The sequence below is a fragment of the Tachysurus fulvidraco genome, chromosome 2, assembly GCF_022655615.1.
Source record: "Tachysurus fulvidraco isolate hzauxx_2018 chromosome 2, HZAU_PFXX_2.0, whole genome shotgun sequence".
NCBI classification, from domain to species: Eukaryota; Metazoa; Chordata; class Actinopteri; order Siluriformes; family Bagridae; genus Tachysurus; species Tachysurus fulvidraco.
This window is the reverse complement of record NC_062519.1, coordinates 27,390,370-27,418,325: the sequence shown is the minus strand read 5'-3', so window position 1 is coordinate 27,418,325 and position 27,956 is coordinate 27,390,370. Positions and strand designations below refer to the sequence as shown.

The window sequence follows — 27,956 nt, the reverse complement described above, 5'->3', positions numbered from 1 at the left end:
CACGTTTTTCAGTAGGGGGTCGAACCTAATTATCGCTCAAATTAAAATGAACAGCCTTGGCTCAGAGAACAATGGCTGCTAAGACTCCACTCCACAAGCTAACCATGCCAGACCAAAGCGGTCCCTGTGTTCACTCGGTGGCTGCGGTCCAAAAAGCAGAGTGCTGTCCAGCCTGGGCTGCTGAACAAGGGGTTAAGTTGGAAAAAGAATCATCGAATAGTGTTTCACACCATGTGTGCTCTTTGTTTCAGAAGACAGGAAGCTGTTTGTGGGGATGCTGAACAAACAACAGACGGAGGAGGATGTCTATCGCCTGTTCGAGCCCTACGGAGTCATCGAGGAGTGCACAGTGCTAAGAGGTCCTGATGGGAACAGTAAAGGTAGGACCATTTGTGCTAATGCATAAAGATAGCTGTGCCGAGAATCTGCCAGGAAATCTTATTTGGCTTCGAAATGGCTTGTTATCCAAAAAAAAAAGCCCTTCACGAGGGACATGTAATAGCCGTAAGGGAAACATAAGAGCATATCTGAGCCTGTTTATTTATTTTTTTCCTTTTTTTCAGACTCCATTTATTGCCCACTGAGGCTTTGAGGACACTGATAGATACTAATATAGCCTGACATTTAGCAAAGCACTGTGGGAGTTGGAGTTTCCCCCAGCTAGTTCTTATGAAAATTGCTGTGAGATTATTTCTGCAGCTTAGGGAGTAGCTGTGTGAATCTGCAGTTTTATGGATGAGAGGAAAAAGATGACTGTCGAAACAAATTCGGATTTCTCCAAAGACGTTTCGAGTACGAAAGATCCCAGAGTTTTGAGAGAAAGTAAATGTATAATCAAAATCAATCATTCAAGCACTTTAACACAATGCTGTTTTTTTTTTTGCCTGCCTCAGGAAGCAGAACGTGGAGTTTCTTTTTGATTGATGTGTGAACTAATGATGAAATGATATCAGTTGTTCTGTGTTTGTGTTTAGTATGCGTGGAGGCACATGTGGCGTTAACTAGCTTAGCTGTTTAATCAGTGCAGTCTGGAGCACGGAGCCTGGAGCGCTGACAGCCTGCAGAGGACCGGCCTGCTGTGCTCCACCAGCCCGGCGCCTCTATATACTGTTCTGACTCGCTTCTCTTCACGACGTTTAATAAAACTCACTTGTTTTCTCTCTCTCTCTCTGTTTGCAGGCTGCGCCTTTGTTAAGTTCTCCACACATGCTGAAGCTCAGTCTGCAATCAGTGCGCTGCACGGCAGTCAGACCATGCCGGTGAGTACACAATCGCTTTCTTTCCTCTTTCATCCGTATTATGACATTGTTACCATCTTGCTGCAATCTCTGCTGTTTAAAATCAAGGCATCTTATGCAAACAGGTGCAATCACACATGATCGCGGTGTAATACTAGTTTCAAAGCATATTTATTTCATCAGATTTTAAGACGATATGAAAAAAATTCTATGTTGTTTTTTTTTAAAGTGCAAAGTTTTAGGGGAACTCCACGGAATTGGATTCTTTTTTTTTAGTTACAGAAATCACGCCACTCATTTATTAAAATTGTTATATTTGTTTAATTTTTATATTTATTAGCCTGTGTGATTGGTCGCATGAATCGAATGACTTGAATCCAAATGGCCACAAACTCAAAAGCAAGTCTACTTAAAATGAATGTTTATTTAAAGCTAATGTTATTCAAATTTCATGACTAAAAAAACTTAACGGTCGTAAAAGCAAAAAAAAAAATAAAATAAACATGAACAGTTGGATCAGGTTCAGTGTGGATTCATTTCACACAGTTTTTAACAGAATCCTGGGCTGTAAAAGGGTTGAGAAGCTCAGCTGTCAGTGCTGTAACCCCAACATCTCACCAGACTGCTTTCTAAACAAACCAAACAGCTGATCTTTCACTGAGCAAATCATACATGGAGTTCACTTTTTATGCCTAGTTTGTCCACCATGCATCATTAAGCATGAATCATTATAGAGCTGCACAATGAATTATATCATGATCATGAGTGTGATGTTTGCCTTTCTAGTAATACATGTAAATGACTGAGAAATACTGTAATCTGAGCCCAGCTTAAACAATTAGCAAATTAATTAACACTGGATAGGTTTTGTTGGCTCTGGATTAAATCACGAGCTATCTATCTATCTATCTATCTATCTATCTATCTATCTATCTATCTATCTATCTATCTATCTATCTATCTATCTGTCTGTCTGTCTGTCTGTCTGTCTGTCTGTCTGTCTGTCTGTCTGTCTGTCTGTCTGTCTGTCGTCTGTCTGTCTGTCTGTCTGTCCGTCCTTTCACACACTCATCCATTCATCTTTTAAGCCTCCATTCCCCCACCCATCAATCCATCTATATCAGCTTTTAGTTATTATAATTAATTCATTCTTTTTGTTTGCAGTCCAAACACCTAAAACCTCCTATACAAACACCTAGATCTGAGTTTGATGATGTTGATGATGATTATTATTGTTGTTGTTCTTGTTGATTAAAAATATTGAAAAAGAACAACCGTCTTTGCCGTACAATCAAAATATCTCTCAAACAACAGACTGAATGTCTCAGTGTGCTGCTTTGTCTACAAACACTGCTTATGTACATTCAGTGTGTGCGTAGTCAAAACGTCTGGAGGAGTGGACGCTAAGCTGCAAAAAGCCTGCTGTTCAACACCGGCAGACTCAATCAAAACTATTCAGCTTCACTCTCTTTATTATTCAGGACTCTAAAATAGCACTGGGGTCTTGCTCACATTCACAAACGGTGTGTTTACTGAAATAAAACTGCTGTCGGCAGTGAAAGCTGAAGCTGTAAACGTGCGCCATATTGGGGTGCGTGTTTTTATAGACAGAGAGAACAAAAGACAAACGAGTTGGACATGTTGCTGAAGCTTACTTGAATTTGAGAAGGATTAACTAGAGAGACAGGAAGGTAGAGGAGAGAGAGAGAGAGAGAGAGAGAGAGAGAGAGAGAGAGAGAGAGAGAGAGAGAGAGAGAGAGAGTCAAAGGGGCAGAAGTCTTTGCGTTTGGTGTGACAGAGGTCAAAGTAAGTGCAATTCACAGGCACTGAATTGTGAATCGCTGTGTGGTTATACATACATATAGGTTTTTAACATCTCTCTGTATTTCTGTTACACACACACACACACACACACACACACACACACACACACACACACACACACACACACACACACATACGCCCTCCACTTCCCTCCCCTCGCAGCTCTCCTCTCTCCATCCTCCTGGGATATTAGGCAATAGACTTGTTTACCTCACCTTTCACCAAATCGGCTAGTGAATTATTCATCACTGTATAAGCGCAGGGAGCAGAAAAACGAAGGCTGGCGAGAGAAAGAGACAGAGGAACCGGGAGGCATAAAGACGACGGACTGAACATGCATATAGCTTTCTCATCGAGTAAATATGTCATAAAATCAGGCACACAGATGGATTAAGGTGAGACGGCTGACCCGCACTGCTCCTCGGGATCAGGGGAGGTGTTTAGTCCAAGCAGTTCACTTCTTCATGAGGCATCATGGGAGAAATGTCACCTCGCTTCCAGCTGAACGTCAAAGGTCATGCACTCCGGGTTCTCGAGTGTTTCCTGGCTTCCAGTATGTTGAACATATGGAGCGGTGTGCAGGGAGCATTTGAAGACCATTACTGTAGAAAAATAAAAAAATTTAACCTGATATCACTGGGATATAAATATCACCGGGGCTGCTGGAACGGTCCATTAGTAAACAGTGTTTACCAAGGCTGTTTTAGAATGTAGTTGTGTGGATAGTAAAGTTTTTGTTTTGTGGAATCTTCATTGATAGTATAACCCTTGTTCACCTTAGAAAGCTATAGAGCTGCCGGTAATTTTCTATGTACTTACAGCAACAGCACAATCTGAGTGCAACAAATCAACAAAGAACAAAACAAGTGATTGGCTCAAATGATGCCTTAAACAATTTTATGGCACATACATGTGTATGATCCCTCCATCCATCCATCCTTTCATCCATCCATCCATCCACCCATCCATCCATCCATCCATTTTATTTACCAGTTATCCTACATAAGCCTATCCCAGGGGACATGGGCCAATCAAAGTCGTCATCTTGCCCATCACAAGTCAAATCATACACACATTTACTCTAGGTACAGTTTAAAGATGGCAATCAGTGTACAGTATATATATCTTTGGACTGGGGGTAGAAACCGGAGAACCAAGAGAAAACCGAGCAAGACTGCGGCAAGAACTGGAGCACCAGCCTTAGATTTGTGAGGCAACTGCACTAGACACCAAGCCACTGTTCTGTTATAGAGACATGACATAAGGTTAGAATAAAGTTCTTGTCTCTGGTAAGTGTTTGTAGTTAGTACAGTTAGTTCAGTGAAGGTAGAACGAAGCCTGTCATGTAACATTTGACAAACCAATTGTCAAAATGATTTGATTGATATTTAATTTGTGTTCCTTTAATTAGCTACTAATGTTTCTACCAATGCTGGACAGTAGCCATCATTGGGCTGTATCACATTACTCATCATCTGTATCACAACAAGCAACATGAGTATGTAGCACATGTTAGTGCACACATAGTGTGATGCTTTGCTTTAAGGTTCTAAATATAATTTACATTTGTGCACTTAGCTTTTCATAAGGTTCAGAATCTTGCAATCTGATTGGCTGGATTGGCTGATCGACTAAATGTGGTTAGCTGTTACCTGTGATAGGTAACCGGGTTCTAGTGCTTTCTAGGTTCCTAAGTTTAGAGATAAAAGATACCAGACTCTGTGGCAGAGTGAAAGCTAGTCTGAGCCTACATTGGGACAATGTGAAATTCCTATCATTTTTTTTCTTTCTTGGTGTCAGTGTGCATTGATGTATTTGCTCTGACCATCTTTGATATTTCCAAACTGAGGCTAATAAGTCTTTTAACATTGGAAAAGGTTAAACCTGTGTAATATCCATCATGTGAAGCTTGCTAACAAAAATCTTCACGATGAATTGTTTGACCTCATGCAGGATCTTGGTGATAAATTAGACCTATTATTGTATTAGGAAAGCCAACAACAACCACAACAACAGAGAATTCTTTCTCTGTTACTTGACATATAAGACACATTACATTTGTTGTTTTATTTAAGACTAAATTTTAAGCACACTGTAAACCATGGAGGAGCATTCAGCCTCGAGAGCACACCTAGTCAATTGGAAGTGTATTCTACATAGAAAGTTTGTTTTGCTTTGGGTTTTTTTTTAATTCACAGCTTGAGCTGTTTGAGATCAAGTGGCCTTGAGGTTTAAGCATTTTGAATGCAAACACTGTAGCACACAGAGGCAACATCCTCCCTTGCCAGGATCACATCCCTGTGCCAAAGCACACTACAGCTCTTCTCTCTATGCATTATATTCATGCATGTATGCATAATCTCTCTCTCTCTCTTTCTCTGCCGCTCCTTCAGTGTCACATCTGTATAGGTCAGACCATACACACTAATCTGTTTTCCCATATCTGGAAGCTCTCACTGAATACATTTGATTATTTCAGGCCTAGATGTAACTGTAAGTAAATACATATTTGAGTATGTGAGACCTTAATGCTAAAAATGTTGTGTGTCTGTTTGTGCATGTGCATGTGTGAGTGTGTGTGTGCGTGCGTGCGTGTGTGTGCGTGCGTGTGTGTGTGTGTGTGTATGCTAGGGTAATGACAGGTCAGATCAAATGTCTGGTCATAACAGGATCTTTATTCCAGGCACGCACGACCCCTCCATCTCTCCTTCACTCCTCATCTCACGCTTTGGACGTGGCACAATTAAAAATTTACACCCTCATGCTGTAGAGCAAATTGCCAGGCTTCAGGAAGGGCCTTGTACGACTCACGTCCTGGGACGAAATTACACTCTGAGAAGTTTAGGGTCATGCAAACTCTGACCTCTCATTTCCAGCTGTGTGTATATGTTAGGGATCAGCGCTACCTCAACAAATATAGGAAGGAGTAATTAAACTGCAGAAGCTATCTGGTATTAAGATCTGCTGTGTGCAGAGGAATTCATGTTCATGCCTTGAGGCAAAATGCCTCTGGGTAAGGCAGTATTTCTTTGTGACTGTGCAGCTATATGGAGACCGATTTTGAGAGAACAACTGGTCCAACATGAAAATATAATATGGGGTTTTTGTTAAGGAAGCGTTTCCATACTTTCTGCTGAGATGTGATGATTTAGGGGAAAGTATAGCAAATCTAATATATAAAGGATGCAGCATGCAGCATTTTGCATACACTTGGCCTACAAATGCCCTGCCTGCATACCATTTCTAACCTAATCTGCTTCTGAAAAACAATGTTACTGCCAGTTTTTACAGAATTTTACAAAGGGAAATAAGATTACAAGTCTCATCCACATCAGTCTTTGACTCCTCACTTAAGGTAAAAGTCACTCGCAACATTTAAACATGTTAACGCTAACATCGTTGGGAAAAAAACATTTCTTTTTTATTTATTAATCCTGACAGTTCTGTTCTGTTCTTCTGTTAATAAGTGTTATGTTTTATTAGGACATTCAACACTGTAAAACTATTAAAAATGGAAGGGGTTACAGACGAACTGATTAGGCTTATGTCCATTCTGTCCAGTAACATCATGAATATGAGACATTCACTGTGTAACAAAAACACACTTAGCTACCAAAGTAGCAAACTGGCTGCTGTTCTTACCACTGTGATTGTTAAACTGGGATTTTCCAATATTACTAAACCTTTTAATGAGAAAGTTTGATTGACATCTCTGTGTCTGAGACTCAGAGATTAACCTGCATTATCCTTCAAGCAGAACTAAATACAATGACACCACATTGGAGAATTGGGATTTTCCAGTCGTTATTGTAACGATTACTGACAAAGGATTGACTTTTACTTTTGTGTTAGATAAACCACGAAAAGTTAGCTCAAGTAAAAGCACTGAATAGTCTCGGTAAAGTTATGCAGAACAAGTGAGATCATCCTTGGGAGGATTGTATGCTAGGTATGGGTAAGTTATAGATATAGATATAGTTATAGATGCCTGTATAGTTTTTTGATTATATGATGAGTCTTGATGTCTATGTTATAGCTTTCTTCTGTATGATTACCAGCTCCTTATATATATATAACAAATCAATTATAATTTTTTTTTGCTTATATTAATATTTTTCTACATAAACATGTAAATATGAAAGTCAGACACCTCAACAATATTGCTTTAAAGCGTATAGCTACGTGTGTATGTATCCTTTATTGAAAGCCTACAACTAGACTGGAAAGCCGAACCTGCAGTCTGGAGCGGATTTTATGGGCTTCAGTGTCGTTATAGAGAAGAGCAGCAAGTGCAGGATAATCCGACCTTATTGCCTCGGAGCAAAGGCACAGAGACAGATTTGTGGAGTTAGCATGATATCAGATATATAGCTTAGTTAGCTCCTTTACACCTCATTCATACAGACACCTTGTGGGCTTGAAAAGGACCACGGTGCCCTTGTTCAAGGGCGTCTTGTGAAGACACACTCCTCCACACTCCTTTTTTTGATTCCAGAGCCCCTCTTTCTTCCTATTTCTCCCTGCACATTTTATTCTCACAGTTGAATCCATTTCTCCAGGCCCACGGCTAGTGGGAATTCTCCCGGTCGCTCAGCGGCTTAAAATTTAATGAGAGTTTTACTTCATTGTTCACCCACTTCTCTCTCTATCTCTGTCTCTATCTCTTTCTCTCTCTGTTTCTCTGTCTCCACACTAGCAGACCTGATACATTATTGTTAGGCTTGCTAAGAGGTACTACACATACAGGAAAGAAAATCTCGTGTATATATATATATATATATATATATATATTTTCAGGGGCAAACTCCTGTTGTCAAGAGTATAAGTAAAAGTATAACAAACATCTCAAGACAACCAGCTTTCACATCTACAGAGTTGGGAAAGTTCCCGAGTTCCTGATGCTGTTCACAGACAGCGTTTCAACAATTAAATGCTACTCCCCTGTAATTAGCAGACTAAGGTCCTATCTACACATACTGTATATGGATTTTTTTTTAAAACATACCTGTTTCCCTCTCTGTTCTGTCTGTATTTCCCTATCATGCTCACTTAAGCCCAGTGACAATAATGTTTAAACAATAATGTTTAGAGCAGTGTGTTTACTGTAAATCATGATAACCCTGATAACTTTTTTCTTTTCTTTAACTATGATTGTCATGACAATTTTTTGCAGCACATTCTCTTGACTTTTTTTTTTTTTTTGGACTCTTTTTTGACATCTGATTATCTTCAAGTTTATGTGTTTATGTGTTTGTAAGGCAGCAGATGATCTTTCTTATCTAAATTTAATCATGTTGAAATGTCTCACGGAAGTGTGTTTGGCAGTAGAGTGAGACGTGCTGCTCTGTTTAGTGTTGATGCTTTGGTCGGCCATGCGGTCTGGTGTTTTCTTCGGTTTTACCTCGTCAGAGTTCATCTTTTTTTTCTCATGTAAGTAGGACTATGTTTTTAAAATTTCCCTGTAAAAATGTGGACAGAGCCAGAGACCAGGATCTTTACTGCAGTTATATGGATAAAGAAAATCTCACTTCAGATCTGTTGTTCCTTGATAAACCCTGCAGCTTCTGTATATAGTGTATATGTGTGCTAGACCATTTAAAACTGCACCGCCGTGTTAAAGCTTTCAGGCAATTTAATACCTGCAGATTAAGTTCAGCAGCTGAAGAACCTTAGCATATAACTACAGAGGATAAAATGCTCTATTAATAGAATAGAGAATAATAGAAAAGAAATAGACCTGCTCCATTTCTCATTACTTCAACAGTCAGGACATGACCAGCTTTTAAAATGCTTCATTGGTTGAATGTGAACAGCATGAGGCACTTTTTGATATTTCCAGTCTCACGCTGTGACAGACTCCCTCTGAGTTACATGCAGCAATCATTTTAACAGGTTTGGTGATAAAAAATTGGAGTGACACGAGATAAGTCCTTGTACTGAAGTGCAGCCTTGCGCTGGTGCGGAGGCTTGGAGACGTAGGGAACTATGGCAGCTTACGGCAAATATCTATCGACTCATGCAAGGATAAAGCTGGCTTTTGTCTTTTATATATGGATAAAGGTAGAACAGATCTCTACTTTTTTGAGATGCAATGTCACGAACTATACTTTCTTCCTCAGATTTTTAAAAAGGTCCATCAGTTCAAACAGTAAAAACAGAGTGGACTGTATTTCTTTTTCCATTATTTCTGTTGAACCCTGCAAAGCTCACTCGTGTACTATACAAAGGCATCGAACCAGAAAATGAGATGTGATTGATGGCTTCTCAGCCTCTGCTGCTAGCTTTCTCTGGGATAAAGGAAAGAAAACCAGCCCCCAGCCTATGGGTGGAAGAAGGAGGATTGTGCCCCATATGGCTCGATATGTTTTGGTTCACATGGCTTGTCCACGTAGCCACTAAAAGCCGAGTCGTCTTGGAGTCCAGCTTCCCCATTTCCACTAGCTAGTGTCAGTCTCCGAGCAATCTCAGTGAGAGACTCAGATGATATCATCCAGCCCTGTCAGATTTCTGCAAACAGTCAGTTTTTTTTATTTTTATTCTGAACAGGTACAGACACGAATTCATCATTTCATTCATCAAACACCTCCTGGAAAATCTGACACAATGCATTGTTAAAAAAAAGGTGTTGTAAGGATCCAGTTTCAAAGTACAAGCAATGCAAATCAACTCTCAAAGACTAAATATTGGTTCTTAAGGGTCACCTTTAAAAAGACATTACATTCACTTTTACAGTGGAAAGTGAAAGCAGAATTGAAATAGCTTCAAATACAGAATCTATTCTCCATAAACTATTATTCATTTTTTTTATTATTCACTCTCCAGCTTCTTTTCTCTCCTGAAGTTCATTTTACAGAAATAGAAGAACACACAAATGGCAGAAAATATGCTGACACTCCTTCCATGCATGTTAAAAAATGTCTCCTAACCAAAAACATCACCATATCCACATAATAATAATAATAATAATAATAATAATAATAATAATAATAATAATAATAATAATAATAATAATAATAACAAGTATTATTGTTTTTGTTGTTACTATTATTATTATTATTAGTAGTAGTAGTAGTAGTAGTAGTAGTAGTAGTAGTAGTAGTAGTAGTGTTGTTGTTGTTGTTGTTGTTGTTGTTGTTGTTGTTGTTGTTGTCCGTGAATGAGTTGTTACTGCAAAAATGACATTCAATTAAAATAGCTTGAATATGTTCAAATGTATTCAGTATTTTCTATTTTAAATTGCAATAAAACAGAGTTTTATATTTTCTTTTTCAGATCTTTTTGCTTCTTTATGTAAAAGTAGATCTCAAGCTTGAAATATCAGCCTTTAAATATATGTATCTAGAAATAGGTGTAATAATCTTTTAAATGCTTTATTGTAAACTTATAAAAACTTCAGACCGTCAAGAACTCTGGCAAGGCTGGTCTTGAGGACAAAACGAGACGGAGGAAAAAGCATGAAAATGTCACACCGAACCCAGAACAGACATTCTCTTGCTGCTGGATCTGCCTGTCCCCCCTTGACCTTGTTAGCCACCAGAGTCTTCAGTAGACTTGGACAAAATCTGAAGTCAAGCCGTGATGTCAGCTAGAGTTGCAGTTATAGAAACTGAACCAACACTTTCTGCCAGATTTTTAAGGTTAAAGTTAAGAAACTTGCCCAGTAAGAGTAACATGTGCCTTGTTAGTGAATTTGAACATAAATAATTAGTATATTAAATATATATCAACAAAAGCTTGCTTATCTGTGGGGCTGGATGTATTTACTGATTTTGGGGTAAGGCAATCATGTGAAGGTCCAACCAACTCACTGGATCAACTAAAACACATCTGATGTGGTTCTTTTGTATCATGAGCTGAATGAAGGAGGAATGAAGGAGGAAGGCTTAACCGAGAGCTCCCCAAGGTCAGAATGGATTCCTGGCCATGAGTGGTCACGTCAGTCTTAAATCAGTTTCCTAACCTGTTTGACTTTGAGAAAGCTGTGTTAAGCTTTATTGAACAAGGACGTAAAATGTTGCGTATAACGGTCAGAAGGTGTCTGAGGCAATCAGCCTGATGCAGAAAGGTTGCAGGGTTAATAGTTTGTGGTTGAAACTGTTTGCAAGCAGGATTACTCCTTGTTATAAAATAAGAGAATTGTGTTACATTTTAGCTTTTATTCTTTCACACACATATACAATATCTAATCTTGAGCTCTGTACATGTATCAGAGCCAAAACTGCTAGTAATGCTAGTATCTGCATCTGCATCTGTTTCATGCTCCAACTTTTAATAAACAAAAGGCCAGAACACATGATCTGTCCATTTTAGTAATGTATTCATATTTAGTTACATCTCTACCATGAAGTTTACTCCACTAACCATTTACACTGAGCACTGCTATGCTGACATGAAACACAGAATGCTGTCAGTAATCCTCTTCGTTTTTGTGTCCCCTTTCAGGGTGCCTCATCCAGTCTGGTGGTAAAGTTTGCTGACACAGACAAGGAGCGCACCATCCGGCGTATGCAGCAGATGGTGGGCCAATTTGGCATCTTTAACCCGGCCATCGCGCTGCCCTTCAGCACCTACAGCAGCTACGCACATGCGGTAAGTTCCTGTATCCTAATGAGAAGCTCCACTGCTGCGTCCATGCTTCTACTCCTCCTCCTCCTCCTCCTCCCCTTCTCTTTCTTCTGATCCTGTGTCTCTTAATTCTCCTGAACAATCACTCACACCTTAACCTTCTCCCAACCATCCTGCTTCATAATCACATTTTTTTCCCTCATCACCTCTTTCTCCTGCACCTCAGGCTCCTCCAGGTCCGTCTTCATCTCCTCCATTTTCCGTTGTTCTATTTCTTTGTCCCTGCACCTATATACTGCTCCTGCTTTTCATCTGCTACTCCATCTTTCCCTCTTTCTTCTTCTGCTCCTCTAGTTGCTCCTCTCCTCTTTCCTGCTTCTCTTCTTTTAAATCCCTAGGACATCCAACAACTCCTCCATTTTCTTTTTCTGATCTCCTCTCGTGTCTTATGAACCTAAATCTCCAAGAATGTCTAAGGTGATTCCACATTAATCTTCTCTTAAATGTCCTCCTGCTCTTTAATCTCCTCTTTTTCCCCTCTTCTCCTGTTTCTACATCTTTGTTAGCTCTTCCCTGATCTTTGTCCCTACACCTTTATGTTGCTTGTATTTCTGTGTCCTTTTCTCGTTTTCTTCTTCTCCTGCTTAATCTTCTCTCATCTTTCTGCTCCTCTTTCTCCTGCTGTCCTTCTCCTTAAATCTCCTTTTTGCTCTCGCTCCCTTTAATCTTACCCTGTTTTTTCTTCTACTACTTAATCTTCTCCTTCTTTTCAAACCCACATGATCTTTGTGTCTGAACCATCACATTGCTCCTGTTCTTCTTCTGCTGCTTAATCTCCTCCTGTTCCAACATCTCCTCTTGTTTTTCTTCTAATCTTCATCTCAGCCCCTCCTTACTGCTTTTGCTACCCCTTGTCCTCTTCCTGTTTCTTTTTCTTCTACTCCGTTGTCTCCCGTTTCTTCTTCTGCAGCTCACCTGCTCCTCCATCTTTTTTTTAAAATTCTCTAGATCTTCTTGGTCTCACTTAATTATTTCCTCCTCCTGCTCCTGTTCTTTCTTTCTACAGCTTCTTTCTGCCTACACATTCTCTTATCATATCTTTTCCCACCGACGACAGAAATGATGTGGAATATTCCTCCGAAAAAGCCTCTATGTATTTTTAGCCTGCATACTAAGATCCTTCTGATGTAAGAGGCAGAAAGGAAATTGGGATGTTGAGGCTCAGTTTCATGCCTGTCAGAACTTTACTTTAACCGTATATGAATTCGATACTTGGAGTAGGTGTGTAGACATTAATTTGCATTTTTATTAGCACAGGAAGTGAATTAACCGGAGAATCTGGCAAAGTCTCTGCGGATGTATCCATCACATTCATTTTCCTATCACAGATTTGTGGGAGGCCATGTGAGAAGTGCACTAGTAGACAGTCCTAGAGTAATTACCCAGCCCTGTTGTAAAAAAGGAATAAAGCCACACTCATTACGATTTATGAAATGCAGCTTGTCCATGGAAAGTGTGTGGATATGTAAATGTACATGAGGGCAGGCAGGCAGGCCAGTGTGGCTCCTACAGGTAGGCTGTGAGTTGTATCTGGTGTGTCAGAGATGCATGCAGTAGTGTGCAACTCTCCAGCTCTGACACTGTCTCCATGCCTTAGCGTTCCAGACAGAACGGCTGCCCACACACTCAGCACACCGTGTCACATGACATTACACACATTTCATGCTAGACGGACAGAGGAATATGAATCACGGTCACGTTTTTTTTATCGCATGGATGCATCTTTTGTACCTTTAGTATGCACACTCTCAAGCCACTTTAATAGGAACACCAGTACCTCAGCTTATTCATGCACGCACCTAATCAACCAATCATGTAGCAGCAGAAGCACAATGCATAAAATCATGCTTCAGATAACATTCACATGAGTTCTAGGATGTTAAAAGTATAGGAGCACATTGCTTTTGACCTTAACATGGACATGTATTTATCTCCTGCTTAATCTCTTGGGATTTTCTTTGGGTTTACATAAAGTGGTGCAAAAGACAAAAATCAGTGAGCGGCAGTTCTGCAGACAGATGAAAGAGAGTGGGCAGGCCAATGTCGATGAAAGAGATCAGGGGAGAAGCAAAAGACTAATTTGAGCTGACAGGAAGGCTGCTGGACAATAAATACCCACTATTTCTTATTATAAGATTACAATACGTTTATATTCTCTTGTTCCTTGTTCCATTGCAAATTATTTTGCTACGGACAAAGCAACACTAAGCAACACTAACTAATCTAGTTAGTAAACTAAACTAATCGGACAATCTGTTAAGAGAATTTAAAACTTAGATATGGCCAGATACATGTATGTCTAACTATTTTAGATTTGGTTTATTATAAATTATAGATTCGATTAGATTCAAGATATTTTAACTCACCCACATGTCATTTTTGTTGAAATAGTGAAGGTTCCTTTTCTCTCACAAGGCCATGCTTTTCCAATTATTAAAGAACCTATGCCGACAGTAGCCTTTGATTCTGGTGAATGTATCTTTAACCTGAGAAGGTGCCTTTGGTGTACATAAAAGATTTATAACAGTGCCCCAATTATCTTTCTTTTTAAGGTGCACTATATTCATGTTTCAGGGAAATGGTCTATAGTAAATGTATAAAGATAGCATATATCCTGTATACACTGTATATATGTTGGTAACTTTATTTCTGAGAGTGTAGGGAAGGAAGGTGGGTATGCATCGCTCTTTTAGACTCAAGTTTCAAAAGTAAAGTGTAAAGTGAGAACAAATTGATCTGAAATCAGCTGAATTCAGTAAACTGTTGTTAAGCTGTTGTTTGTGCCTGGTTTGATAACAAGCCACAGTATCAGCCACATTTCCTGTCTGTCCTAACAAACTAGTTTAACCTCCTAATTGTGTAGCTTTAAGATGTGGTTAGCAGCTCGTTTCTGTGCATATATGTACAGCTACGAAACGTTCAGAAATGTACACTGTGAATACACAAATTAGGAAGCTCCTTCACAAACACAGCTGTGCAGGGGATTAGTGGGCAGAGTTGACAGCCAGCAAATTGGATTTTAGTCAAAGCTGTAAAAGAGGGGCTGCGAAAACAAATTTGGGGGCAACGGGCAACAGCCCTGACATGCGATGCCAAAATACCCCACCACCACCACCACCACCCACACACTCCCCACCCCAAAAAAAGGTGCCGATTATTTCTCCAGCAGCAATCAGCTTATCATCACATAGATGCTCCACATACCAAATAGATCTGCCTTTTTTTCTTCTTCTTCTCCAAACACCACAAATATTTGACAGAAGAGAAAAAAAAACATTAATTTGCTTTCAGGCACCCTACTGGATATCTTTTAAAAGCTTTTCTTTTCATGTTTGAGCTTGTGTATTTCCATAAGCAGCTGCTACTTTTTTTTGGAGGGGGATGGGAATAAAAGGCGGGTTGTGAGATGTGGCAGTGAGGATGAAAGACGCTTTCTTTATTTGACAGCGTTTTAAAGAGAGGATGCATTAGATTCATATGACACACAAATTACCTGAAAGCACTCAGGCCAGGGATAAATGAGGGAAGTGTTTGTTTTGCCATTTGGGGAAGGGGTGTGTGGGGGGGCCTATGGGGGCATGCTCAGGACAGACTCTAATACTGCCTAACATCGCCCCCTGTTGGTCACTATATAACACAAATCTTTTGTCTGAGTTTGTTTCTTAGCTCAAAACTATTCCAGACAAGTTTTTTCCAAATCCTATGGTGGTAAATAATCTAACCTGATCTTATCTTCCCTTATATTTGTATTTCACTCACAGCTTTGTGTCATTATATATTGCGAATCAAGGTAAAAAAGTCCTGAAGATACTATATGTTTTGATTTAATTAAATTTTAATTCAGTTTATTTGTATGGCGCTTGGGGGGGCACGGTGGCTTAGTGGTTAGCACATTCGCCTCACACCACCAGGGTCGGGGTTTGATTCCCGCCTCCGCCTTGTGTGTGCGGAGTTTGCATGTTCTCCCCGTGCCTCGGGGGTTTCCTCCGGGTACTCCGGTTTCCTCCCCCGGTCCAAAGACATGCATGGTAGGTTGATTGGCATCTCTGGAAAATTGTCCGTAGTGTGTGAATGAATGAGAGTGTGTGTGTGCGCCCTGTGATGGGTTGGCACTCCGTCCAGGGTGTATCCTGCCTCAATGCCTGATGACGCCTAAGATGACCCGAGAAGTTCGGATAAAGCGGTAGAGAATGAATGAATGAATGAATGAATGAATGAATGAATGAATGAATGAATGAATGAATGAATGGCGCTTTTAGCAATTCACATTGTCTCAGAGCAGCCTTACAGAAGCCTAGAAACAGAATAAAAATTGTAAAGTTTTAAATGAAGTTACTATTTATCAAGCCTGAGATGATATTGGCAAGGAAAAACTCCCTGAGATGATATGAGGAAGAAACCTGGAGAGGAACCAGGTCTAGAAGGGAACCTCATCCTCATTCAGATGGCACTGGACAATAAATAATGTAAATGTAAATAATGTCCTTTCTACAACAGTTTGTAGTCGAGTGGAATTGTGCAACCAAGAGCTCCTGAGGAACTAATAGGTCAGCGTCGTTTCCAAGTTCATTACAGACTTAACACCGACTCCTTCCTGCCGAATTCTTCAAATGTCATTGATGAAGACCCGGACACATAACGCTCAGCTGTTCTGCTTCTCTCCGTCTATTCGACGAGAGACTTTAATAAGCATAGTCTATTTTTTCCCATATCTCTGTATCACTTGCCCTCAGTGGCTGGTGTGGACTGCACTCAGCTTGTTGAGGATGTGTGCGATTCAGGTGGAGGTAGAGCAGCCTCAGAGCACAGCTGCCTGGATAATTGGTGTGTGATAAAGAGGTGATTACCTAATGCCATCCAATACCAGCAGCCAGGAATGAAAAAAAAAAACCTGATGCCTAGATGATAAAGTGTGCTGTCACTGAGGAAACTTCTTTTGGTGACATCGCCATTCTGCACCAATCTGCACCATTCTGGGAAGGGTTATGACCCTGATGATGATGACTCTGTGGAAGCTACAATTCCCTGGTAGCAGACGTCTGCTATCTCTTCTAAAACCCCTCTAAAGCGGACCAACCGTTTGCGGATTTAGGAGTGAAAGCAAAGAAATTGCTTGTGAGATTTTGAGTACTCTTGTCAGTGCAGCCAGTCGATGGACTTTTGTCCCCCCCCCCCCGCACCATTCTTCCTCACACCCCCCCTCCTCTTCCTTCCTTTTCCTCACCCAAGAACGAATCGATGTTGCTCACTTCCCCCCGACGTAATTACATGCTCGAGCCTCCAATTTGCTGTGTTATAATTCCTGAAGAGCAGAACAAAACGGCACATTGTTATCTGAAGCAATCTGGACGTCGCCATGAAAAGGGATATTAGCCAAGCTGTGCATGCTGAGAAATTTGAATATGGAAGGCTTCAGCTTCTTTCTCTGCGCTGTCCACACGCCTGTCGCTCTGTGTGTTTAAAGAGCATTAGCACACTGGCAGGCAGCTAGCTTCAGTCAGCTTAACTCTGCAAGTTTCATTCAGAGCCCAGGCCCGGGCCATGAGATGGCTACAATACGTCCTGATTACTCTGTCACACTGACTCGACTTATCGAGCGAGAGGGAAGAGGAAACTTTCTCATTCTAGCTATAATGTAAACTTATTCAGTACATCAGTGTGTCAGTGTAGGACACACAGCAGCACTACCTGCACATTCCCCCTGACCAAGTGGCTTACATTATTCCTCCTCGTGTAGCTACAATCAATCTTTTTTCTTTTCCTTTCCCTATTTCTAAACTTTTTTCTGCCTTTTCTTTCTCTCTCTCTCTCTCTCTCTCTCTCTCTCTCTCTCTCTCTCTCTCTCTCTCTCTCTCTCTCTCTCTCTCTTTCTTTCTTTCATTCTTTTTCTCTCTCTTCCTGAACCTACAGTACCTTCCTTCCTGCCTTCACTCACTCACTCATTTTCTACTGCTTATCCGAACTACTCGGGTCACGGGGAGCCTGTGCCTATCTCAGGCGTCATCTGGCATCAAGGCAGGATACACCCTGGACGGAGTGCCAACCCATTGTAGGGCACACACACACACTCTCATTCACATATGCAATCACACACTATGGACAATTTTCCAGAGATGCCAATCAACCTACCATGCATGTCTTTGGACCGGGGGTGGAAACCAGAGTACCCGGAGGAAACCCCCTGAGGCACGGGGAGAACATGCAAACTCCACACACACAAGGAACACAAGGAATCGAACCCCGAACCTGGAGGTGTGAGGCAAACGTGCTAACCACTAATCCACCGCGCCCCCTCCTGCCTTCCCTCCCTTATATAATTTTAGAATGTTTCCACCTTTGTTTGTTCTTTGTTACTTTTTCCTACTTCTTTCCTGTATAGTTTTATTTCTCCACTCTCTCATTCTCCCTCTTTTTTTCAGTTGTACTCAATTGTCCTTTTCTCTTTTGTCTCATTTTTTTCTGTAGCTTTCTCTTTCTTTCTACTTTTTTCTGTTTCTTCCTTTCTTTCCTGCTTTCTTAACCTTTTCTCTTCTCTCTCTTTTTTTTCTAGTTTTTCTTTCTGTCTTCCTTTCACTCGGCCATTCCTGCTCTTTCAGATGCAGCTGCCTCTCACTGGTCACACTGCTGAAAATAAGGGACTGGCAGCTGGAGTTAATAGACAGTGTGAGTGAAGCGTGAGGTGCCAGTGGATGGCAGGATGGTCACTTTCAGTCTACCTCTGACAGGGGCATTGTGGGAAAATAATTGGCTTTTTTGCTCATGCAGGGACTGGATGCAGAGGGAGTGTTTAGCACGTGGAGTAGCGTGCGCCTCACAGTATCGCCACTAGCACTGAGCTGAAGATGACTTCCTGATTAATTCTGCCATTTCATGATAATGTATTAACCTAATAATAGGACAAAAGAGGAGCTTTTGGTTTCGGTTATCTGTTCTCTACATAGACAGAACTCATTATGGAAACATTTTCTTAATAGATGCGGTAATATCGAGAATGGCAATGCTATACATTCTTCTCAAGCTGTATCACCGATGATGAGGAAATTATGGATATTTGACGAGCTACAAGACGCTTCAGTTGCTCTTCTTGGCAGCAAATGAAAAAAGAGAGAGGCATGTAAACAAAACTGGGTCTATAGTCTATAGTCTAAACCAGCGGTGCCCATTCTTATCTATCTAATCCTGCAGGTCTGATTTCACCAGTTTAATAAGCTGATCTGACTTCCAGTAGACGTAATCAGTACAAAAGCTACTGACCTACAGATTCCCTTCAGCATCATTAATCCTTATGTTTAGCTAAAATGACTATAGGGGTTTGACTACAGACCCAGATTGTCTTCATTCTTCTGTCATTTGCTGAGCATCTGAAGTGTGATGTAGTTTGTCAGATGTCTATAATTCCGTACACATACGGCAACATGTAGAAAAGAGAAAGACAGGAGCAAGGACTGACCCAAGAAACACACACACACACACACACACACACACACACACATCTGATGTGAACAAAGACAATTACAAGAGTCAAATTATATGAAATTAAAATGAATAAATCTTGTATTCAATAAAAAAATAATCATGGATAAAACCGCAAATCATCACACAACACACACCAGCATGAAGAAACCGATTCTGTTTAAATCAAAAAGAGAAACAGGAATCCAGACCAGTTCTGTAGCTGTGAACTCCAGGGATACATACATGAGTCCCTCCATGAGAAAGAGCGAGTGCTACAGCTACAGAAATGTTTTTGAAGGTTTGTGACAGCTGCTTCACTGGCAAGATGAACGCTTCTCTTTCCCTAAACATAGGTTGACACATTTTTCACTCTTTTTCCGCTCCACTTTCTCCTCCACCCTCGCGAGCATTAGCCATCCATCACTCTTCAGTATAGCCCACTTCCTTCTCCTAACCTCTATTCTCCTGCTCTTCTTCCACAGCTGATGCAGCAGCAGGCAGCCCTCATGGCCGCCAGTCACGGTGGTTACCTGACGCCCAGCGTGGCGTTTCCGGCCACACAGATCCACCAGATGGGGGCGCTGAACATCAACAGCCTCCCTCCCACTCCCATGACCCCGGTGTCGGGTGAGTTTCATCAGCCTCTGGGTGAGCAACTGCGCTTCATTTCCTCTCTTACTGGGACAGGGGACAGGGGGAAGGCAGGGATTCACTCAGTACAGGTCTGCATGTCACCACTGTGAGCTGAGAGACTGAGGTTCATGTTATTTTTCCTGCTGTGAGCACACACATGATCTAACTCCTGTAGTTGGTCAGCACCTGCAATTATACAAGCTTTAATGAGCTGCGTGTGGAAGCAGAAAAACACACAGCCATGCACATGTCTTTACTTCTCCACTGCTCTAGAGTAGATGTCTAATAACATCTACATCTCTAACACACTCACTTATTCTACTGGAGCAAATCCTGTATCATTACCCCTCCTTCTCCTTCTCCTTCTCCTTCTACTCCTCTTTCTCCTTTTTCTCCTCCTCCTCCTCCTCCTCCTCCTCCTCCTCCTTCTTCTTCTTCTTCTTCTTCTTATTTTTATTATTATTATTATTTCTTTTTTATCTCTTTCCCTTCTTTTGTTCTTTTTATTATTTTTATCATCATTTTATTACATTATTTTTTTTCTTTTTACCTTTACCTGTAAACTCCAAAGTAATTCTTATCTGTTTTCTCAAGTCCTTTTCTTTCTTTCTTTCTTTCTTTCTTTCTTTCTTTCTTTCTTTCTTTCTTTCTTTCTTTCTTTCTTTCTTTCTTTCTGCATGTCCTTTTGTTCTTTGTTTCTTCCTAATTCAATTCAATTTTTTTTATTACATACCTCTGTCCCTTTGAGTCCTTTATGTACCCAATCTTACAGTTTAAACACACATACACACACACACACACACACACACACACACACACACACACACACACACACACACACACACACACACACACACACACACACACATTAGACTGCTAGAGCAGACCACCTCTGCATCTGCATTAAGAATACACAAGCATAAAACGGTTTGTATCAACAGCTTAAATGTTCCTGAAGTCCACTGACGGACTGAATTCAACATTTCAGTGCACTAAAAAGGAGAAACACACACCAAGCATTTAAAAGAGCTTCATACCATCTGAGGTTTTGACTCGGTTGTGACAAGCCGCTGTTCAGAAAGGGGCAAGCTAGCCAATTAAATGTAACACGTGAGATTGTTAGGCAAGTCCTCTCTTGAAGGCTGAGTGCATCCGTGCGTGATGCTACATGCAGATCTTCTCATTCTGCTCTTAAGATTACACACTAGACAGACACTTCAATTTGTCAGACATCTTGTCAAGTCTCAGACATCATCACCGAAATTGCTGACAGAAACAAACTCGATGCAAAGCAGCAACTTTTCTAGAGCAGCTTGTGCCACATGTTCAGGCATGTTTGGCCCAAGCGATGCATGGTTTTCTAGAAAAGTCACTGCTTTGCATCGAGTTTGTTTCTGTCAGCAGTTTCTATACAGCTGCTTGAACACTACACTTTATCTCTGGAATAGCTAAATAATAGATTCCAGTCATGTCACGATGTTAGGAATCTTTTGTTTGTTTAAATGCCAAAACGAGGATGTTTGATTATTATGTATTTATTTTTGTCTGCGATCCGTGTCATATTAATATGCCACACAGCTGCCGAGGCAAATTGTTCTTTCTTACGCTGACTTAATTGAAAGAGATCGTGCGGTCCTGGTGTTGTCCGAAGAAGAGCTGAAATATACGCCCCATTCGACATGCTCCTGTGTGTCCTCCGCTCCACTGATTGCCTTCTATTATTGAAGCCGTTGGAGGCTGTTGCATTATTAATCCCATACGAGAATATTCCAAGGACTACAATAAATAAGATTCACTCGTTCATTCATTTGCATCAGGCAGACAACAGCTCTGGTTTTATTCAACATGTCTGCATCGTATAGTCTCTCCCTCTCTCTCTCATACACACACAAACACACACAGAGCAAATATTAAGCTTTATGAGCATTATGTGTGATGTCAGAAATAAGGGTTTGAATAACAAAAGATGTTGCGTTATAAATGACAAGTTGCAGGAGATCACCATTTTCAATCCATTGACTTCTGTTCATACACACGTGAATGCTGGAGACAAGCTAAATGAGAGACGAGATAAATGAGAGACGAGCTAAACGTGAGACGAGCTGAACTGACATGCAAATTCATATCATGTGAAGAACTAAAGAAGATCAACATGTCACTGCTTGACCTCTTTAGAAAAGCCAAGACTGGGGAATCACTGATTACAGCCATGTCGCACCATCAGCTTTATACAACAGCGTATATCACAAAAACAGATAAAAACGTCAAAAGTCATATGTGAATTAAAAAAACACGGCTATTTGGCATGTGATGTCATCCAATTCAGTTGTAATTGTATAGTGCTTTTAACAGTGGACATTGTCACTAAAAAGCTTTACAGAAATATAAAAAAATTAAGATATTATAAAATGTTTACATTAAAATCATATTTATCTCTAATGAGCAAGCCAGAAGTGACAGTAGCAAAGAAAAACACCCTGAAATGACATGAGGAAAACAGTTGTTGCTTATATTCTCAGGAGTTTCTGAAGAAATTCTGCATGCTGGAAGTCTAGCGTGATCGCACCTAGAGTTTATCTCTGACTGTTACAAAGCACTGACACTGGAGACTCCTTCCAAAAAAATGTATATTACCATCTAATGAAACCTGCATACTACTCAACAGTACAGGTTCCTGTTTAAGATACAATAGTAATGATAACGCCTATAATACCTTTGAAGCAGTTCAGTTATACATCTAAAAAAAACTCCCCAATCACATACAGCTAAGAATACGACAATGCTGTGGTATAAACGTCTTTAATTATATCATTGGATGTTATATGACTTACAAATATCGAACAAATACACATTTATTAATGACTTCAGGACAGATTGTGGGCTTTTAAAACACACGTCCAAGCATACACACATACACACTTGAGTATCAGCCCATTGCATGATATGAAAGGTGCAGAGGGCTTCTGGAAAACAAAAGCACGGCTGCTCTATCAACAGATGTAAAGCACTTAAGCTTGATGGTGTGTACACTTTCAGCCAGATGGTACCCTCTATTAGAGCATGTACCGGTACTGTGACGCACAGTGATGAACACTATACATTAAAGAAAAACAGCATAAAGTGTATTAATATGGTGTTGAGCCACTACAAGCAGCCAGAGCAGATGCACTGCACTTCTACATAAGTCCTCAGGAGATGAACACCGTTCTGCCAGATTATATCGTCTCAGTCGGTGTTGGTGATGGTGGTGTAGAGAGCAAAATGTCCCACATGTATTTACTTGTGTTCTGCTGAGTGTCAAAGCTTTAGGATATGATTTCTATCATGTACATGCTGATCAAGCCATTCAGCGAGAATGGGGAAGGATGAGGCAGAGTCATCCTCTAAGACACCATCATCGTATGGTCATATACGGAACTGAATTTGAATGATTTGCATTAAAGCTTCTTTTTATTCCTCTAGTCTGTGTTGATTCTAGCACGTTGTTTGTGCCATGTGTACTTTGTCTCTTGTTGATGTGTTTTTTATTTAGCTTTGATGAGAAATGGCACTAGCTGTGCAGTATATAGCATCTAAAGCTAAGCTGTCTCTGAAATCGTGGCTTTGTCAAGTAAGCGAAAGGAAGTTTAGAGGTCTTATCATTGGGGTCTGTATTTAATGGAGGGTAGAATAGTGTAGAACACACTGGCTGTGTTATTCATCTATATTTAAACATCTGTAGTGTGTAGATTCCTCTGAGGGTGAACTCTCTGTCCTGAAGTCTCTACAGATGGAGCAGAAGTGCTGTGTGCATGAACATATTCATGACATTGTGTTTAAAGCAACAATTTGAGTTAATGAGGTGTCTGACAGACTATTTGTGAGCCGGAGCAGAGGCTCGGATCATTTCTGTTGATCACCTGCTTGGTGGCATTCACCTTGAGACTTAATTTTTTTTATTTGTTTGTTTTTCCAAACTGACAAAATGATAGCTGGTAAAAATGAGTCGAGGACATTTGAGACAGTGCAGCTGGGGGACACAAGCAAATGGAGGCTAGAGGACTAACAGATAATAAATATATAAAGACGAAATAAATAAATGCAGTACTATTTAATTTTCTAATATTTGCATATGTACAATTTGCATGCTAAATTTTATTTAGACCATATGGAGAGTAATTCCTCTACCATATTCTCTCCACTGACAGTGAGAAGACTTCAATAATGCAAACACAATTACACTTCCTTAACAGAAGGTTAAGGAATATTTGTGGAATAATTACACGGTACATTACCAGCCTGTCGGTGACAGATTTTTTTTTTCCCTACAAAATATTCATCTATCAAATTATTTCCATTACCATTTTCAAACACGAGTTTCACACCAAAAAAATAATAATAATAATTCTAATCTACTCCTGGGGCAAATGGAGGAGCTGGATCAATGTCTGTCTGAGGGTGAGGAAAACACATCAAAATGTGTGAATCTGTTTAATATATGTTTAATTTTCACTGAAGGTGTGTAAAGAGCAGCACGTGTACCGTTCCATTTCATACACAGCCACATACATGTCACAGTGAAGGATGTTTGCTGAAAAATTCAATGTGTTTCAGTGATAAATGACACGACAGCTCTGATCTGCCTCACTTCCATTTGTGATCGCTCACGCACTGGATGAGGAAGATTCGATTTAGCACATGTGGTGTGTTTGCTTCGTAGAAGAATCGACTTGTTTCATAAAGCTCCGAAGCTCTGTTTGCTCAAACATGCTGAGTAAATAGATTTATAATCACGTCCATTCTCAGCTGTGTCACACTTTCACTAGAAATCTCCGTTCCCTTACATGTGTGTGGTGCTTCTATAAGCTTAGAGTTAGTGCTGCGTGAAGCATCTTGCTCGCTCTCAAAATCCTCTAGGGCACTTTTAGAAAAATCAGACAAGCTGCAGTACAGTGATGAAGAGGCTGAATTATTGCCTGCTGTATTAGTGCACGTGTGGTTGTGCTTAGCTCGGCCGCCAGATCTACCCAGACACCGGCGGTCTCTCAGGGTTTGGAAACAACGGCTAATTCATCAACGTGGTGTGTAGTAGGTGGAGATGGAGTACTGGAGCTTTAGGGGAATCTACATTGAAAGAATCTACAGAATTCCTCATAGTTTGCTGAAGATACATAATTTTGCAAATTGTCTGATTCTACAGTTCAAATCCATCCGAATGGTCACAACTATATAATCTGAGACTTCAATTGGTGTTGTATGATTGTTCATTGGTGAGGTTTATATACAGTATATATATATATATGTATATATATACAGCTCACAGAATCAGTATTTCAGTATATTTAGATATATTTTATTTCTGAAGAGGTCAATTTTTATTCAAAAAGTCCTGAAGACATCAGTATTCAGGCAGAATATATAGACAAAGAATTGCATCAGATTGATTAACTGTGTTTGTGTGTGTGTGTGTGGGATAGAGAGAGAGAGAGAGAGAGAGAGAGAGAGAGAGAGAGAGAGAGAGAGAGAGAGAGAGAGAGAGAGAGAGCTGGTGTAGAAGAACACCTCTGGGATTTAATAGAGGAAATGGTTGGTGTAAAGTACTGTCTAAATTGCCACAACTGACAATTCATAACTAACTAATTTAATAAAGACTCAATATGTCTGAAGATGATACACTGCCTGTTGTGTCCATGACTAAGTACACCCACACTGGAAACATTGTCACTCCAGAGGGCCGTTTCATTGGAGCAGAACATCTCAACTAGATCTTAGCTCCACCATTCCGAACCCTGCTCTATGTGCATGGCTCTAACAGCCAGACACATGACGGGAACCAGTATAACTGCATACTATATGAAGAAGAAGCTTTTATTTATCACATATACATTATAGCACAGTAAAATTCTTACCCTTTACATATCCACAGGGGTCAGAGGCGAGTCAGCCATGATACTGGGGCCCTGGAGCACAAAGGGTTAAGGGCCTAGATTAAGGGCCCAACAGTGTCAGTTTATAGTTGGTTGGGTTTTGAATCCCTGACCTTCTGATCATTAACCCAGAGCCTTAATCACTGAGCCATCGCTGCCCGTACATTACATGCAACAATGCTGAAAATACTTGCTATTTGCAGATTTAAAATGAATCTGTAATTTCTGTCAGCTTCCAGTGCTTTCTGTTTGAACGTGTTTGTTAAATGTTAGATGTAGAGTGAATCTTGTGTTAGAGTTATTATGCTTTTTACATCAACAGGCCTTAGCTCACCTCCTGCCAGCCTCACGTCTTCAGCCGTGCCTAGCATCGTCACTCCAATTGTTAACGGCTTTACTGGCATCCCTCACCAGCCCAATGGACACCCAGCAGTGGAAGCTGTGTATGCCAACGGTCTGCCTCCGTACTCCACCCAAAGCCCCACTGCTGCAGACACATTGCAGCAGGCCTTCACTGGGGTGCAACAGTACACAGGTATTCTGTAGCTCACACTATTCACCCTTTTCACCTTATGAAACAGACATCCTTCACACTGCCATAGTTATTGATAAATAAATATTTGGCAATATCTTGCAAATATTCAGGGTAATGATACACGGTACAGTAATGCCTTTAAACTGCTGTTCACACAAACCGAGTGTTGGAGCTCCTTTGCCTGCGTTCTCACTGAATTTAACCTTTCAGTCTGGGAGATGGAACAGCTAGGGCTTTTTGACATTAAGGTTTGAAAAATACTGAGCTTCTACTAGATCAGGAGTGTCTAATATAAGACCCACACACCTGGAGCAGCTCAATAAATGTTCTTATCTGGCCCGATAAATTAATTTAGTAAATGTGTTCTGAATTGAAATTTTTTTGAGAAAAAAGTCTCCATTATTTTGCCAGGCAGCCAGAAAACTCTGACAGAATGTGATAATGACATGTCATTCTTCATTAGTAAACAAAAATAATTGAACATATTATCTCAGTTAAGTCTTTTTCAGTTCCAGGTTGTAACACTACAAAATGGTGAATAGTTTAATGAGGTGGATACTTACATAAGGCTATAAAATGGGGTTTGTGTAGTGAATTGCAGCCTGTTCACCTATAATGATGTACAGTATAAACACATTTGTCTTTTCAAAGCGTATCTTTCGAGATAAATGCCAATAAATTAACGAACTTAAACTGGTTGTCCTTTTATCGGCCACTACACTGATTCTTTTGGTCTGGCCCACTAAATGAGATGGCCATCTCTCTAATAGAGTCCATCATGAAATGTTTCTCCAGTGCAGGATTTTGCTAAACGTCAAAGTCACTGCTTCCGTTCTGTGATTTTCAGGTGTGATGCCCTGTCTGTGATGCCACACACTTTCCTTATTTAAGGGGAAACTTTAGTACATTTTTTCATCCTGAACCTACCATTCAGTGTTGTATGACAGGGATCATTAGTTTTTTAGTCTGCTTGGACTTACTGCATCCTTGGTCTTTGTTTCACAGCGATCTACCCGGCGACCACACTGACCCCTATTGGCCAAAGCTTGCCACCACCACCGCAGGTCATTCAGCAGCAGCAGCAGAGGGAAGGTGAGGGTGAGATTCTGTTCTTTCTGTAAACAACTAACAAACACACACGTATATACAATAATCAGAGGTGGAACATCAGGATGTATTTAACCCCTAAACTCCAAGGAACAATACAAGGTACTGCACTTCTACTCTTCCACTCATCAGTGGAAAGCATAAGGTTTTGGAAATAGTGACGTGACATAAGGCTAAGTACGGTGACCCATAGTCAGAATTTGTTCTCTGCGTTTAACCCATCCAAAGTGCACACACACACAGCAGTGAACACACACCGTGAACACACTCCCAGAGCAGTGGGCAGCCATTTATGCTGCGGCGGCCGGGGAGCAGTTGGGGGGGGGTTCGGTGCCTTGCTCAAGGGCACCTCAGTCGTGGCCGTCCGAGACTCGGACCCACAACCTTCGGGTTAGGAGTCAGACTCTCTAACCATTAGGCCACGACTTCCCCCACTGTGTAGTAGTGTGTTTCCAATTGTTTGTAAATGTTTGCAAATACTTTTTATTGCCAGTGTGATTTTTCTCACTGTTTAATCGAAAGCTCTCATCCGTACTACGATGTAACCCACATTTGTTGGTGTCAAGTTTGATTTGTAAAATCCACAAAATCTACACATACAAATATACAGCATTTCATGTCGTTTTTTTTTTT

General features: G+C 40.5%; 1 protein-coding gene across 4 annotated transcripts in view; it reads left to right on the top strand.

Annotated features, from left to right (window-relative positions):
• Positions 1-27,956, top strand: part of celf5a (cugbp, Elav-like family member 5a) — a 184,550-nt gene that overhangs the window by 147,713 nt on the left and 8,881 nt on the right. The window contains exons 4-9 of one of the 4 annotated variants that reach the window (XM_027169748.2): positions 255-380; positions 1,180-1,259; positions 11,505-11,651; positions 19,625-19,769; positions 26,004-26,216; positions 27,222-27,308. In XM_027169748.2, the coding sequence (XP_027025549.1) occupies positions 255-380; positions 1,180-1,259; positions 11,505-11,651; positions 19,625-19,769; positions 26,004-26,216; positions 27,222-27,308 (798 nt within the window). Of the gene's footprint in view, positions 1-251; positions 381-1,179; positions 1,260-11,504; positions 11,652-19,624; positions 19,791-26,003; positions 26,217-27,221; positions 27,309-27,956 lie in introns of all 4 variants that reach the window. The other 3 variants (XM_027169745.2, XM_027169747.2, XM_027169746.2) reach the window with 3 other exon arrangements.